Consider the following 17,775-nt stretch of genomic DNA (forward strand, 5'->3'; position numbering starts at 1 on the left):
GGTTCTGCCCGCCTGCGTGCGTGCCGTGCGTGCGTGCGTGGGGTGGGGGGCAACCCCCAACTCATCTGATGGCAGAATCAGGCAGTCCCGTGAAACGTTTGCGTGGGAGTTCCCTCCACCGCCATGTCGGGATGGTGCACCTCTCTCTCTCTCTCTCTCCCTCCCTCTCTCTCTCTCAGTCTCTCTCTCTCTCTCATCTCTCTCTCTTTCTTCTTCCCCCTTTTCCTTTCCCCTCCCCCCTCTCTCTCTCTCTCTCTTTCTCTCTCTCTCTCTCTCTCTCTCCACACATCCTCCCCCACATTAGCAGCTTACCGCGGCTGAAGCGACTCCCACAGCATCCAGCATCCCTCCTTCCCTGCCTGCCTGCCTGCCTGGGGAGCAGCGGTCCTACCCGGCGCAGCACCGAGCGAGTGATGCCACAGCATCACCCGCATTTCTACGACGAATAACCGAGAGTTTTGATCCCTATAAAGAAGAGAGAGAGAGAGAGACAGAGAGCAAGCGAGAGAGAGAGAGAGAGAGAGAGACAGGGAGGGGGCGGGAAGAGGAACATTTTTTGCTTCATCCTGGAAGACGGCAACTGCCCATGAAGATGTCTAACGCGGACACCGTCTTAAACCCCGCCGATCGGGTGGTGAAATGTAAGTTAGCCTACATTTTCCGCACGGATGTGGCTGTATTGCGTAACACCTGAAAAGTGCTGCGGTTCGTGGGGGGGTGGGGGTGGGTGGTAGCCCTGGCTTTACTGTTGTTGTTTTTTTTTATTAGATTTTTTTATTATTATTATTATTTCATCGTGCTATTGTGATTGATTAAGTTGCGTTCATGGGGATGATGGACAAGAGAAGCTTTTGATGTTGATAAACAATCCTGGGTTTCTCCGCTGCATATGAGCCCTCCCCCAAAGGAAGGCAGGCGTAAAGCAAGAGGCACGAAGCACTGGGATGTATTATACATGTATATTTAAATGCACATGCATTGTATGATCTAGCTGGATTTATTTATTATTGCTCGGGCTGTACAGTAGCATGGCGTGTAGGCTGCGGCGGGCGGCAGAAGTGAGGAGGAAGAGAAGCCCAATTGGCGAGCTCCGTGGTAGAAGCCGGAGCAGTGATGCAGCAGGATTTTCGTGGGCTTTGACGGGGGCAGCAGAGGAAGAAGGGGGCATGAAATTGACATTTAATGGGATACTTTACCAGGAGTGAGTCACATTTTAATTTGGTTAGAGGGGGTGGGGGGGGGGAAGGCATGTAAGGAACTGATCGATGTGGGATGATGAGGTCCTCGCAGTTGCCACAGCTCACTTGGCCCAGCTTATTTCGAGCGTGCATCTGCACTGTGCATGAATACCTATCTAGAGTGTGGAGTCCACTGTATTATCAGGATGGCCTAGCAGATCAGTCAGCATAACTAACATTGTGCTTTGTAGGCTCAAGAGTTGGAGAAACGCAGCGGGACGTGCACTGATAATACATGCAGCGCGTTTCAGTTACCCTTTAGAGCATCAAAAACATGCTTACAGTTAGTTAAACTGTAAACTTTCTAATAGGCCCATGGACAGTGACGGTTCTTGCATGAATAAATGAGCACACCCTTTCACCGCCCCACACACTAGCAAACACACACCCACTCAGCGGCAAAGCTAATTCTGTAAACAATTTTTTTTTATTATGTAACTTATTAAAAGCCTCAAAAATTAACTTCTACTTCTGTTTATTTGAAACTGGATGGATGGATGGATGGATGGATGGATGGATGGATGGATGGATGGATGGATGGATGGATGGATGGATGGATGGATGTTCAGGTTTTGTCTCATTTGGCCTTGAAACCAAGAAAGCATTGAAAATGCTGTTTTGAGTTTGTAAATGTTTTGCAAATTTCCAGATGAACTTTGAAAAAATATTCCGAAGTTGTACATAAGATGCCAACTTTTCTATCCACTCGTGGTGTACAGCAATATTTTCCTACTGGGCATTCCCCGCACAAGCAGTGGTGCCCCTGGCAGAAAGCCATATTGCCGACATCAAACAGTAAGTGCCCATGGACAAAAAGGTTTAATCACCGTTCGATAAGCCATTTCAGTTTTAGTAACCACATGTTTAAACTACAAAGCCTTTATAGTGTACCACCATGGCAGCAGGGCTGCTAAATATAAAGAAAATGTGTTATTATCGCAATATCAGTGTGCACGCAAAGTACAAGTGAACTTTGATACTGCTTAGGGACCCCTGCTTGATAGGGTGCTCAGGGTAATGTAACTGATACAGGACAAGAGTAATAGTAGTATATTCAAGCTAATAGGCTTTTTTTTTTCTTGGTTGGTTGTGACTACAACATTCGATTATTTTTCAAAAAGTAAAGAAAAATAATCAAAAGGATCAGGAATGGACATAATAAACGGAAGACCAGTTGTGCTTTAGCGGGTGCTGGGTTCACTGGAGGTTGACTCAAATGAAATAATGCCCAGGGCCTAATACAACCCATAGCTTTGTCATCTAACATTTTCATATACATATGGACAGGTTAAGGACGTAAAAATGAGCTGACTGAATATTCTCAGCAATGTATGAAGCAATGCACATCTGATTACGTTTTCTTTTCTACAAATCGATCATTGTAAGTGGAATATACCCAACGGAATCGTTAAGAGTTGGGCTGCTCAGGATGTCACGAGTAGCTTGTTGTTGCAGTGCAAGTATGTGTTATAAATATATGTATCTCCAAGTGCAAGTCACTTGTATTATTATTGAAGAGTTTGTTTATTTCAGTATACTAAGTTCACTAAAACATTATTAATTACACACAGACTGATGTTATCAAGCCTTTTTTTCTGTCAATTATGATGATGCTCAAGACTAGAACATCAGAGCAATAGAAAAGAAATTTACTACAGAAGGATGTACTTATTGAAAGGTATGTTTAAAGAATATTTTCCATAGGCACCTTTAATCTGACAAACGAGCCGCATCGGACCGCATAGCCCCTTCTAATTTATTGCATATGACTCTATATCTCTGTATATGCATTTGTTTATTAAGTTCAGTATGTTGGTTGCACCTTTGAAAAAACTTGCTAAATTCATTGCCAATGCCAACTACCTTTTGGTGGAGGCAGTTTGATGGGTTGGCTAACATTTCATTGTAGATAGATATCATGATGACATTGCACAATCCATAGAAATCCCATATCTGCACTTTAGGGACCAAAGTTGATCCTCCAGTATGTCAATGCCCGTCTTCACCGATCGGGATTTATCAGAGACTACCTCCAGACTTTGGGAGTGAGACCCCTGATCTAGACATTTTCATCGGCTAGATCAGGGGTCTGCAACCTGCAGGTCCAGAGCTTGCAAGTGGCTCGTTGAATCTGTGGCTCACTTAATATTATTATAATATTAAGCAATGAAATATTGCCTTGTTTTTTTTTGTTTGTTTGTTTATTCCTTTGTTCTGTGCCCCACCCTGGTTCCCCTGGTAAATTTGGTCTGGAACCACCTCTAGAAGGGCCTGCCTGTAAGCCTTCTGTCCTGACTTCAGCCTCATTTAACGCTTGTGTGATCAGCTTCGATGTGCTGTTCATGGCAAAGTGCCCAATGCATCCACTGGCTGACCGGTGAGAAATCCAGGTCGAAGAATGGGAAGCCTTCCCACAACAGCGTGTGACCGAACTGATGACCAGCATTTAAAAAAGGAAAGTTCCAGGCTGTTGTGGTGTTGTGCTGTTCTTGCAAGCCCTACTGAGCCTATGTTTGGTAAATGAAAAAAGAATCTTGTGTTTTTCAAGCTAGAGTCACTCAAGCCAATAAACAACAGGAAACAGGAGTCAATAGCAGCATAAGCTACACGTTTTCATGGGAAAAATAGACTCAGCTCTGTTGCTGAACCCTCAAATGCATTTTTTTCATACAAATGTGCCAGTACCAAAAATGGTACCACATAGTACCCAAAATACCCAACGTTACTGCAGCTGATAACACCATTGCGTCATTTACTAATATTGTGCCCTCCTACATGGCAACCATCAATTCACTTGTGTTTCCAAGTACGTGCGGCAAATTCAACGACAAAACTACATTTTATTTATCAGCAATGTTTGACCGAGAGTTGAAAAAAAATGTGTTACGCAAACAGAAAGTCCATATCAGCAAAGGGCACCCAGCCAAGCTTTCTGGCTGCACTGCTTTGCTTTAGTAACATGATCATGTAACACCACGCACTTCCAGGAGTCTGAAACCCTGAAAGTGTTAAGCATTTGTTTCAATTTTATTGTTCGCGCATGTTGTAGAAACCTGCCTTCCTTCAAATGTGATTTCTCCAACATACCTGACCAAATAAAATAGGAACTAATTCTCTTCAAATGCGGGTATAATACATTTTCCTAGAGGCTCTTAAATATGCTAATAGACTTTGCTATTTCTTGACAGGCTCGTGGATATAACTCTTTTGTCTCTTTTATCTGCTTTTCCTATTTTGGTATTCAACTTTGAAGAGACAACTATTTCTTTTTACAATTCCCAGAGGGTGAAATGTAAAAAAAAAAAAAAAAAAAAAAAAAAAAACTCATAAGGACCTGAATCACATCAGGTGATCAAAGTACGCCATCAAGACAATAGTGAGTTATTGTGTTCTGGAGCTCTCACTCTACATGAGACCGGGATATTTTTATCTTTCTGGGCCTAGCTCTAACCTAAAGCAAACACGGTTTATCTCCAGTTGTTCATTCACATACGCGTTTGGACCTGACAGAGCATAAAAACCTTTGGTTTCTGCTGGCTAGTGCGGATCGCTTTCCGCAGCTCCAGAAGCGTCAACAGGCACCAGGCCACGATTCTACCTGTGCACAGACTTTCCACACTTTGTCACCCTCTCCTTCATCATAATGTTACGTCCAGTGACAGTCATGTACAGGGACGGTTCTAGACCAAATTTGCCAGGGGGGCCAAGGTGGGGCCAGTGTTTTTTCACAGGGGCACAGAACAAAAAAAAATTAAAACAATAAAATCGCAATATTTAACTGTGTAATAATATTAAGTGAGCCACTTGTGGCTCTGGAACTGCAGGTGTCAGACCCCTGATCTAGCAGTTAAAAAATTTGCCCCCTGCTCAATACGGCTAAAGCTAAACGTGAAACATCTTAAGTTTTAAATTCTCTTTAGAGTAAAGCTGTATAGGTAAAAAATAATATTGGTCAAAGTGACCAATCAGTTATGGTTTCTTTGCCATTGCAAATAATTATGAGAAGTTTATTTAACATCATGCTTTTAGTACAGGGGCCATAACAGCGGCCAGGGCCATTTCTACAGGGGCACGGGCCCCTGTTGGCCCCTGTCTAGAACCGCCCCTGGTCATGTAGATGAAATCGTTAGTTTGATGGAGAAACACTGTGGCGGATCACGTCGGGGTCGCACCACCGGTGTTTGCTAAACCGTAAATTACTACATTGTGTTAGGAGCTTCGAACAGTGGCACATCTTACAGCGTGCAACCTGGCATGTGAAGGTGTGAAGGATGCCTGACACGTACCATTCAGATGAGGCTGTACAGTATTTCCTGACAGGATGCAGGGTGCCTCCTTTACAATAAAAATCTATTGTGTCTGTTTTTTTTTTTTTTTAGGGTTTTTGTGTTTTTATAATTCAGAGCTTTAACCTGTCCTAAGAATGTTTTTCAGGCACCATCAAGACAATACAAATTTTATTCACAGCTGATTTTGTGTTGTCAGCTCCATGGCTATATGTCTAATAAATCGCTGTATCTATATGAACCTCCAGTGCAAATTGCAGTTTTCTGGAGCACCACTGGCTGCACTCCAACAGTCAGCTGCTGCTGCTGCTGCTGCTGCTGCTGCTGTTGCCCGGCAACATACAGTATTTCATAGCTCAGCTGAGCCTGGCGCTGAGCAGAAGTCAGCTTTTCATCTCTGCACCACACATCTATATCAGTGTACTTGTATACTGTGCCTTTTGCTTCTGCAAAAAGGTGTTGTTGAAGAATATTACATAAGAGGCAGGGCTATTATTTTTAGGATTTCCCTGTTATTACAATTAAGCTATGCACTCAGGTTCAGTAAATTAGAATATGCATTTGTAGGAGGCTTGTTTGTGGGATTTAAGTACCGTTTGACAAAAACGACCTATAAGCCGGTATAAACATACCTTTCATCAAGCCCATATTTCTGCATGAAAGATTTTGCTTTCGTACTGGTCTGATGCAATATTCTAATCTTAAATGCTGTATTTTTAATTAGCTGGAGATTTTTTAAAAAAATCATTAATAACAGAATTAACAGAATTATTTTTTAAAAAAACATCACCAGTCTGTGTTAATCTATATAATGTGTTTCCCTTAGTGAATTGAGTTATTGAAATTAATAAACGTTTCAATAATATTGAAACATATGCAACAATGCATAAAATGCATTGTTGCATTTGCAGTTTGTCATTTATTTCTCACAGTATCATACGTGTTATTTAACTATAAACCTTTTATGATCAGGATTTTAGAGTCTTTATTTTGAACAGAGAAAATAAACACAGAATGCATATGTTCCTCTCTCTCTCTCTCTCTCTCTCTCTCTCTCTCTCTCTCTCTCTATATATATATATATATATATATATATATATATATATATATATATATATATATATATATATATATATACATATAATTTTGATACTTTACAGATATCATTGATGTACATCATGAATAATTTCGCTCACAATATTGACCACTGTGGTACTCCACATGTAATTTCTCTGTAAGAGGGTGTGTATCCATTTATTTGCACATACGGTCTTCTTTTTATTAAGTAGCGTTAAAGCCAGCTCAACCCAACAATATCAAATGCATTTTTAAAGTCTAAGAACACTCCAACTGCTCCTCTTTTGTTATCTATACAGTTTGTAATGTATTCTATTAATTATATTGACTTTCTGTAAGTAAATTGTGTTTTTCAATAAATCTATCTAACTGGTCTGTAAATAGTTTTTTCAGTATTTTAGAAAATTGGGGGAGTAAAGAGATGGATCTCTAATTTGTACAACAGTGTCTGACTCCAGTTTTAAATAGTGGTACCACTTTTGCAATTTTCATTTTGTTAGGGAAGTCGCCTGATTGAAAGGACAGATTGCAGATGTGGGTCAGTTGTTCTGCTATTTCTTTCGTCATATCTATATCACTCCAATCTGTAGAGGTTTTGTTCTTACAATTGTTAACTATTTCTATGATTTCCTTTTCATCAGGGGCTCTTAAAAAATTGTGTTAGGGTTTCTGTCCACCAAATTTTCTATACCTCTGCTTTGCCTTGTTTGTGGTTCCTTGATCAGTGAAGCCAATTTTGGTCCTACATTTTAAATTCCTTACTCAGACTGCCATTTAGAACATTTCATAAACCTTTTTTTCCAGCAATTTGTTGTAGTATTCTTTCTTACTCTTCCTTAATTTGTTTGCATATTTCCTATACTTTTCTTTTGCATCAGTAGTTCTATGTCTTATGAGTTGTCTGTATAATTTATTTTTCTGTTTACAGGCGTTTTGTATCCCTTTGGTGACCCATGGACTATTTGTGTAATTATGTATACTTTTGTATTGTTGTACTGGGCAGTTTCTATGATATAACAAAGTAAATATTTTTGTTTAATTCCTCATAAACATCCTCAGTATCTTTTTTATACAATGTCCCAGTCCTGTGTCATTAAGTAATTGTTTAATGCCACTATGCTTTCATCTTTTTTTACTCTTGAATATTTACAAATATTGGTATAAATTTTCTTTAGGTAACAGTAAAAAGAGGTAAATGAGTTTCTGATATCTGTTAGTAGATGTCCACTATCCATATTGTCTCCTAGAATATTTGCGAATATGTTATCCATTAGACAGGCACAGTGAGAAGTAAAGCAGGTTGGGTTTGTGATCATTGGGTATAAGTCCATGCTATACATTGAGGTTATGCATTCCTCTGTCATTTTATGCTTTTTTTATTTAAGTGGTTAATGTTAAAGTCCCCACAAACGTACAAAGCCGTTTGTGTTGCTATCTTTGAAAACCTATTTTCCATCCAGTCCCCAAACGTTTCAATATTTGATCCAGGGGATCTGTCTAAAACTAATCATTATGTCCTTCATCTCCTCTTCAACTTCCTTAATTCATCCAAAACTGCAGATATTTTGTCAATCATGTTAAATTTCCGAATGATTTTAATATATATTGCCACTCCACCTCTATTTTTGTCCTTTCTGTTGATATAATTAGTTCAATCTGAAAAACTCACAGAGAAAGAAATGGCAATTAGAAGGATTTTATTGATACAATATTTTAAGTCTTTGGCGCTCAGACCTTGGCAGGAACATTAATGCTGAATTATACTTTAATATGCATAAGTAGATGTATGAGAACAGGGATGTTCCCCCCCAGGTCTGAAACTGGTGGTGGAGTGGAGATAGAAGAAGTTTGTTCAGTCCATATGGTGATCTGTTTAAGATAGATGTCCAACTTGATAAACACAGATTGCATGAACTGTCCATGATGAGCAAGCTTGAAGCGACTGTGGAGAGGAAAAACTCCCCTTTGGGAAGAAACCTCTGGCAGAACCGGGCCCAACATGGCGGTCTTCTGCCGGACCAAAAACAAGATGATAGGGAGTGCTGAAGACTGAAGGGAGAAAACACTCTGATGGGTTGAGGATGGAGGAACGTCTTGGAAGCTAGATGAACTCAGCTACGATGGTGGAGAAGGGGTTGGGGGTGGGTTGAATCGGACATCTGATTCGAAATCCAACATGCAATCCGTTTGCGCTTGCTGGTTAGCAGGCTGAGACGTGGATTTGAAGTTGCTTTTAAAATGAGCGTGGGATGCTGATTGGCTTCATGGAGGTGCGGTTCGTAGCTGATTGGCTCACATCAGAGGCGTATCGGACTCTGATTGAATGGAGGCAAGTGATGAGTTTCTTCGATTGAACTTGCGCCTTCAGCTTCATATCAATAACCACCTAATGCAAACACTGTTCCCTTCTCATTATTTATCCAAGTTAACTCTTTAAACTTATTAACTCTTTTTGAAGAATTGGGGCATACATCGACATGACTTTTACATATAATGATCAAAATTTAAAGCAATGTTCTAATTTAAGAAGGAAATTTAAGTTTATGAATATTATGGATAAATGTCGAATCAGGCGTTCTTGTTAAACAAGATATCAGTGTTGTTTAACTGACAAGCCAGTTGCAGTTTAGATTTAAATAAGTAGAGCTATTTATACACAATAGCTACATATAGAAAAAAACACTTCTGATATATCTTTGATGGTGTGAAGCTTCAAACTACTAGCTCGACTTTTCAGTAGATGTAATTATTCTACACAACAAGATGTTATGGTGAGTTCTCTTTTTTGTTCAGCTATTTTTGTTGTAGATCTTTACTCAAGATATAAACTGCCATTCTAAAAACAAGTTTATATATTCCCTTACCATCAAGGACAACAAAGAGTAAAAGGTAACTGATCAGAGTAGTTCTGAGTGTATTAGTGTATTCTTTGTTGTTTTATTCTTTATTTACATGTTTTTAGTCAAATTCCTTCTTAAAGTTGTTTACTTGTTTTCTGGGTCACTCAAGCTTATTGTTTTGGCCATGTTTTTTTTAAACTGCTAGTTAGATTAAAAGCAAAGGGAGCAGTAGGCTAAAGCACAAGGAATTTGTGAAAAGGACACATTTTAATGGCCATACTGTATTTCATCATCAAACTCCTGTGGTGGTCATTTCAGGACAACTTGTGGTAAAAAAATAAAAAAAAATCCTCTGGTCAATGAATTTCATTAAAATGGTTATTTAACCATTATATATATATATATATATATATATATATATATATATATATATATATATATATATATATATATATATATATATATATAGCACCTTTCAGGGCATCACAATAAAGGAACTTTACACCAAAAATAATTAGATGGAAACATTCATACAGGAATTTTAAAATATATTCAAAGCAGCTAAAGTTCACGATGTGATCATTATCATTGTTTGCTCTGTGAGCTTTTAAATTATTGCTTGGTTTTCATCGGGCAATAATTTAACTGAATTTTGTTTCAGGAAACGGATATTGCATGTGGTTTTGTAAAAATAATGTTCCTGTGTGAAGGGCAGTGAGACCGGACATGTAACACATCTGATATAAGTGTAAGGTGTAAAAAATAAAAACATAGTGGTATGAATTCAGCTTTTATCATGTTTACCTTGCCATATCTATTAAGGCATTTACTTTAATAAAAAATGCTTTACATGATCTGTTTAGCTTCAGAGCATTAACTTTGGCTGCTCTTGGAATATCCATTTAGCTTCAGACGTTTCACTTTGGCTCTTTGGACTAGCTGTTAGCTTCAGAGTGTTAGCTTGGCCCATAGACTATTCATTGGCGTCAACATTAGCTTCAGAGTGTTAGCTCCCCCCCCCCCCCCCCCCCTTTGCACTGGCCATTTGCTTTAAACTCTATGCTTGGCCTCTCCATCATTTGCTCATAGGAATGTTAGCCAGGCTGTTCCTAGACTAGTTGTTTCTTCAGATAGTTAGCTTGGTGCCTCTTGGACTAGCTATTAGTTTGCCCCCTTCAAGAGTACATGTTAGCTTTGAAGAAATAGTTTGGCCCATCTTTGCCTACTCATTAGCTACAGGCCATTCTTTTGAGAAGGGTCTAGCTACAGCCACAGCCTCTACAAAACCCGCCCCCCGCTCAATATGCCTTTCCCTGTCCCTAACGCTAAAGTCAGTGGCTGTGTATCTTAGGGCAGAGGGTCGTTTATTTGGGCCGTTTAACAATGCGTGCCTGTTCAGAGCATCACCGCCTGCTGCAGGCGCAAAATAAATAAGAAATTCCAACAGGAAGAAAAAAATGCATTGGAGTCCAAATTACTTATCAGTGTTAGTATAGGCTACCTCAATAAGAGAACAATAACAAGAAGCTGTCAGCAGTTTGTGACTGCGTGCAATCCGAAATGCACACAGCTGAGAAAGATGCACCTGCTCGCAGCCCTGGATGATTCTCCGTGTGGCGGTTTGTTAGCTCTGATTAAACAAACTTGTCTAATCGGAGCAAACAGGAGCAGCTTATCCCAGACAGGAATGGATTCAGAAAACCAAAATCTATTTGTATTTTGCTTTTTAGCCGGGCAGTGCTCTTCAGAACCTGTGGGAAACTCTCGTAGGCTACTGTGATGGCTCTGATTGGTAGATGTAGGTCACAGCAGCTGTCATACTGTGAGATATTCATTCTAAATATCTAAAACTGTCACATATTAATCGCAAGTCATCTTTGGTCACAAGACGCTAACAACGGCTGTCCTTGAACCTGTGTCACTGTGCGACATTAGACCCCAGGTTTAGAGCCACAACCAGACATTTCTCCACTACTTTTCCGCAGTCTGTGACGGCCCAAAATTGCACCAGGCATTAAAACTTATAGCAGAGCTTTGCTTCAAAATATCTCAAAGTGTCTTTATAAGTTTATAACAATAAGGAAGCTTGATTAGTAGCTAACTGATGACCTATGGGATGGTCTAGGATTATATAAGTGTAAATTCTATTTTATTCTATTTTATAGACTTCTTTTTCCTCATTCTTTACACTGTTTCCTTGTTTGAGATAAAATGAACAGACTTTGCAGACCATTCTGTTCTACATAGCTGGTTCATTCACTTCCTCTGCAGTGCACGCCACACTGCTGAGTTTGTACTTGCTGGTTAAGTGTCAAAGCACACGTTGCTATCACAGATACACTCTGGCTCTGTGAAGAATTTTAGGCCTTTTAACTTCACTTGCAGGGGCTTGCCTCATTATCCCAGGAGTAGTGGCTTTGAGATTTCTCTAGTTTAGTATTCATTATTAAAGACCATCTTCATCACGTTGAGCTCAGAGCCTCTTTGTCTGTTCTTCCTCTGGCTCTGCTGAGTGCCGCTGTTTGTTGCACACTGCGGAAATCTGGCACGCATACAGTTGCTCCTTACTCTGAGTTTAATACTGCTGTTGACTTGTAACGTATGTGCATGTTGATCATAAGTGCGAATTTGTGTCACACAGCTGTGATATAGCAACTGGACTTACATTTTCTTCCCATATAAATTATTCATGGTTCTGACTCTTAGGAAGAGTTATCTGTGTTAAAACCGATGGTTTCGAGAGTAATGTCGGCGTGTGTGCCCAGATGCTTGTAGTCACACAGAGATCATAAGCAGATTTTAAAATGCAGAAATAAAAAATAGCCTTTGCCTGCCATCACTGAAGCAATGATCCGTGCTTGGTTTTCACAGTTTCACAGACGGTCTGGTGGGTAGGTGACTGGTGCAGATTTAATGGCCACACTCTTTAGAACACGATGAAGAGAAAACCAATTACTTGAATGTCGTGTGTCAAAATCCTAAAACACAAAATGTCGCATCTAAACTGGAATAAACTGTATAGAATAACATATCTGCTAATGAATGTCTTAAATAAGGAATAAAACATTCAAAAATTGGATTGGCAGTAGCACTAATGGTTGATGTTTCTGTGATGTGCCCTTTAACTGAGTGACAATATTTGCCTCTATGCTCTGTCCTTAGCTGTCCCTTTCCCCTTGAGTCACCGCCTTACAATGAAGGAAGTGTTTGACTGTGAAGCCAAACCTCGCGTGGATCTCTTGAAGGCTCATCTGACCAAGGAGGGCCGCGTGGAGGAAGCCGTTGCACTTCGAATCATCAATGAGGGAGCGGCCATTCTCCGCCAGGAGAAAACTATTCTCGACATCGAGGCACCAGTCACAGGTATCATATTGAATGGGGATGTTTTCTAGCACTTTTAAGTCAAGCTGAACCAGGACAAACCTGGAACTCCATTTGTATTATCTTTATTTCAACACTTGAAAAGAGTTTTCACTTCAAAAGCTTGGGTCTGCCATATCTTAAAAGTTTGGTGGCTTTCTGGCATGGATGTTAAGCACCAAGACCCTCAAGCTAAACAGAAGCTAGCCGATTTGTTGTTAACTTAAAAAAAAATATATATATCTTTTTCAATCCCACTCACATAACCACTGGCATTTATTGTTACCTTTGGTAAAATGTGTAAAAACTTTTTAAATACATTCATGTTTTATTGCACCCCTATGCAATCACATATCAAATTGTGGAAAATTAAAGCCTTTAATTTTAGTCTATTTGTTCAGTGGAAGAAATATCCCAAATTAAGACATTGTTTTGATCAAAATCACCCGGGGGATAGTAACAATGAGCAATTCTGATAAAATTAATGTAACTAGGTGAATTACTTTTTAAATGCAATCACATATGATTTCACCATTTTAGTACTAGCAACGGTAATCATTGAGGCAGTAACTAGCTACGTATATAAAACCTATATTGTAATAATCATGAAACTATTAATAATATTTAGTTATATAGAGACAGACAAACGGTGTGTCAATTACTGTCCAACTATCAATCACGATAAGTGCTCTTGTGATTGTTGCATTTAAAGAACACAGAAACCTGATAGGGGGATTTAGATTTACCTGACATTACTGGTGGTGAACATTTGTCTGCGATCTTTGGAACAGCTCAAATATTGCATAAATAGTAGCTGAGACCTAACATTGTGCCCCCAGAAGGACATCAAAGGACTGGAGAAAATTGTGTAATAATAATAATAATAAGGAGAAGAAGAATTGATTTTATTTCATTGCGCCTTTCAAGAAATACAAGGTGACCACACAAAGACAGAAATAAAACACAATTAGTTAAGACAGAAAAGGCAAGCAATATCAAAACAAGCAATAAAACTAGACAATGAAATAAAATCGAAAAACAACTAGATCTGGATATTAAGTTAGATATGCTATTCTGATGACGTGCATCTTAAGTCTATCTTTTAAAAAAGAAAGTGATTGAGAGTTGCGAAGATCAGGAGGAAGTGAGTTCCAGAGATGGGGAGCAGAGTGGCTGAAGGCCCTGCTCCCCATAGTACTGAGACCGGCAGGAGGGACCGTAAAGCGGATGGAAGAGCTGGACCTGAGGGAACGGGAGTGTGTGGTGATATGAAGGAGTACAGAAAAATAAGAGGGAGCGAGGTTGTGGATGGATTTGAAAGTAAAAAGCAAAATTTTGAACTGAATGCGGTAATGGACAGGAAGCCAATTAAGTTATTTGCAGGGCCAGGGTGATGTGATAAAAGGAGGGGGTTCTGGTGATAATCTGAGCTGCTGCATTTTGAAGGAGTTGCACTTTATGGATAGTTTTATGGGGGAGACCATACAGGAGGGAATTGCAGTAATTAAGACGTAACCAGACTATTGACAAGAATGGCAGCTGTGTGGGGGGTGAGGGAAGGACGAAGTTAGCTAATGTTTCTGAGATGAAAATAAGCTGTCCCTGTGATATTATTAATATGATACTGGAAAGAAAGTTTACTTTTAAGGACAACACCCAAGCTCTTTACCTGAGAGGATAATAATAATAATAATAATAATAATAATAATAATAATAATAATAATAATAATAATAATAATAATAATAATACATTATTATCATGAGGTAGATTCCACTTTTTAGTGAGAATATGGAGTGAAGATTGATTGTAGCATATAATCACTAATGTCTTACTTCACGAGACAATTGTGTTAAAAATATCTTGTACTGCTAACCACAAGTCCTCCCATTAAAGGTTTTTTTTTTTTTTTTTTTACGTATTAGTTTTAACAAACATGCCACTCATAATATGGCAGAAGCACCTATTTACGACCCAGAGGCTCATTTGATGTCTACTCTTCGTCTGTGTGTGAGCGCCAGAATGTAAAGGAGCATTTAATAATTAATCCATCAGTTTCTTTTTCCTTGCTATATTAATATTACCTGACCCTTTCACTTAGCCGCTCTTCAAAATGGGAATTACAAGAGATCATGCAATTCAAGTGAGGCACATGTGTTGATCTTCATTGGTCAGGAAATGGCAGGTAGTATCCAGTTACTTGGCCAAACGTACTCATATCTGCGGCAGGTTAATAACACGATGTTTAATCACGAAACATGCTGACATAAACTAGATGAGCACTCATGGTTTTCTCCCACTTAGAGTGGAGTGTGCTAAGAAAGGTAAAAACATTTGATACTGTGTTTGAGATTATGCAAGCACATTATAAATGTATTTATTTGAGGCCTTACAAAAAATTTTACCAGAGCACCAAAATTGTTTAGGTTCATCTATTTGTGGTATTGCCCCTTGCGCTGGCTGTTAAAGGGGACCTATTATGCTTTGTTTAAAAGAAAAAAGGTTAGGATACATCTGTGGGCTATAAAAAAAAAACATGTTCACTACATTTTTTGCACAAAATCATTCTCAGAAAATGAGATTTCACCTTTTCAGTTCCGCTTATGTTAAGCTTCTTTCAGAATGAGCTGTTTTACGACTTACGTAAATAAGCTATCGCTGGCCACGCCCCCGACTCAATGTTTATATTTGCACTTTCTTTGGCAATGCAACTGGAACGTTTCCATAGAAAATAAAATGAAGCCACGCAGCTCTATCTCCGTAACTGGGAGGATCTGCACGGACACATTGTTTATTGCAGGCAACAACAAAACGTCTCTTTTCCAGCAGCCATTCTACAACACATACAGCAGTAAAACTAGCTGACTAAACATACTTCTAATATGGTAATGGACAGAGCTTTACTTGGATTGCTAGGTGAGGGGCAGTTCCCTGTTGTTGTGACATAGCAAATTAAACTTAAAAAAATTTAAATGAATAATTTTCCAATTATCCAGACATTAACAAAACATTTTCTTATTACAAAAAAAGAAAGAAAAGAAATACATGTTTTTTTTCTAGTTTCTAGAAGCAGTATACCAAATGGAAGACCAAAATAAGCAAAAAGTTAATTTTGCGTAATAGTTCCCCTCTAATATAGTAATTTAACTCATCAGGAATCTTACACTTGATTAGAAAAATGGCAAATTAACAACAGAGAATAAAACGTTGCCCCTGGTCATAATTAAACCACAGATTCAAATTTAAAGTTGCTGTTTTTGTTTTTTTGCCGATTGCTCTAACAATACTTTTTGATATAGGAAAACAAGGATTTATACATGAAAGGGAATTAGTCAAGATATTCCTGCAGGGTGCCATTTTTTAATAGACCAATTTGAAATTAAATAGAAACATAGCTGAATGGACCGGTATTTCAGTCTGAAAAACTCACACGGATAGAAAAGACAATTAGAAGAATTTTATTGATACAATATATTAAGACTTTGGCGCTCAGACCTCGGCAGGAAACATTCACGCTGAATTATACTTCAATATGCATAAGCAGGTGTATGAGAATAGGGATGTTTCCCCCCAGGCCTGAAACTGGTGGTGGAGTGGAGATAGATGACGTTGGTTAGTCCAAAGAGGCTGGTTTGCAAGCTGATCTGCCTGAGCTAGATGTCCAACTTGGATTAACACAGGTTTGCATGAACTGTCCATGATGAGCAAGCATGAAGCGACTGTGGAGAAGAAAAACTCCCCTTTGGGAAGAAACCTCTGGCAGAACCAGACTCAACATGGCGGTCTTCTGCCAGACCGATTAAGGTGTGACAGGGGATTCCATGAGAGTCCGGGGGGAATTACAGATTTGGAGTTCTTTTAAGATGAACCCAGGATGCTGATTGGCTTTGTGGAGGAGCAGTTCAAAGCTGATTGGCTTGCGTCGTAGGCGGATGAGTCTCTGATTGGATGGACGTAGGCGATAGAGTTTCTTCAGTTGAATTTCCCCTTAAGCTCCATATTACACATGATGTCACAGAAAATTGAGTACCAAAACTAAATCTGCTTTAGGAATCAAGAGTTATGGATCTTTAGAGAGGTTTTGGCTGTGAATACATCAATGTATATGTCAATATGTTCCAAAAGGGTTTGCGTTTGTAATTTTCTAAGATCTGTGTCACATAGGTGACACAGAAACATAGGTGCAAAGAAACAAATCAAGACTACTGCATAACCATAACACCTGGGTGAAGCCTCTGTTTTGGCACGGTAACATAAGTAATCTATATGGCAAACTGTACATGAGTATACATGAATGCAGTCTTCCTAGTTGACCCAGGAGCTATTTGCTATATAGCTGGAAATTAATGTTGGTTATATCTGCAGTTGTCAGTATGTATGATTGCACGAGCCTAAGCTTTGACTGTCGAGTTGAGGATTCTTTTCAGCAGTGTGGGTGATTATTCTTTATTTGAGGCACATGAGGAATTTATGAGGTTGGAATTGACCGTTTTTTTATGACTACACTTGTCGGCTTTGTTATTTTGTGCATATGCAAGAAAGAGAATGGTAAATCTTGATATGAAACCTGAAATGTGACATAGAAGTAGTGTGCTTCGGTTATATTAATTTCTGGATAATCAGGGACAAAAGAGAACATACTTGACTATCAGCGATTTTAAACTCCTCCATCCTATTTTCCTTTCGCAAAAAAACATTTTAAGATGAGAAAACTTTAAGTAATATACAGTCACTTTAATATAGTTTCTTCCTTATACCCCCATCAAAGAGTATCTGCTTTGTGCTTCTATGTCATGCAAAAATACACAGCATTAATTAGATAAAGTCCAAGCATTATTTTTCCACACATCTTATAGTACAGTATACCTTATTTAACTTACAGCTAAGCTAGGCTCCCACAGAGTTTTTTTAACATGCGATAAACTCGCAATTTAGTGGTACACAGAAACCGCTCATGTGGAGCACTGCTATGAAAT

General features: G+C 38.9%; 1 protein-coding gene across 1 annotated transcript in view; it reads left to right on the top strand.

The window, feature by feature from the left end:
- The first annotated feature begins 397 nt into the window (after nucleotides 1–397).
- ppp3ca (protein phosphatase 3, catalytic subunit, alpha isozyme) overlaps nucleotides 398–17,775 on the top strand; it is a 47,230-nt gene continuing 29,852 nt past the window's right edge. The window contains exons 1-2 of the mRNA XM_036143147.1: nucleotides 398–641; nucleotides 12,604–12,804. Coding sequence (XP_035999040.1) covers nucleotides 587–641; nucleotides 12,604–12,804 — 256 coding nt within the window. The 5' untranslated portion in view covers nucleotides 398–586. The remainder of the gene's footprint in view (nucleotides 642–12,603; nucleotides 12,805–17,775) is intronic.

This window comes from Fundulus heteroclitus, chromosome 11 (assembly GCF_011125445.2).
Source record: "Fundulus heteroclitus isolate FHET01 chromosome 11, MU-UCD_Fhet_4.1, whole genome shotgun sequence".
Lineage (NCBI taxonomy): Eukaryota > Metazoa > Chordata > Actinopteri > Cyprinodontiformes > Fundulidae > Fundulus > Fundulus heteroclitus.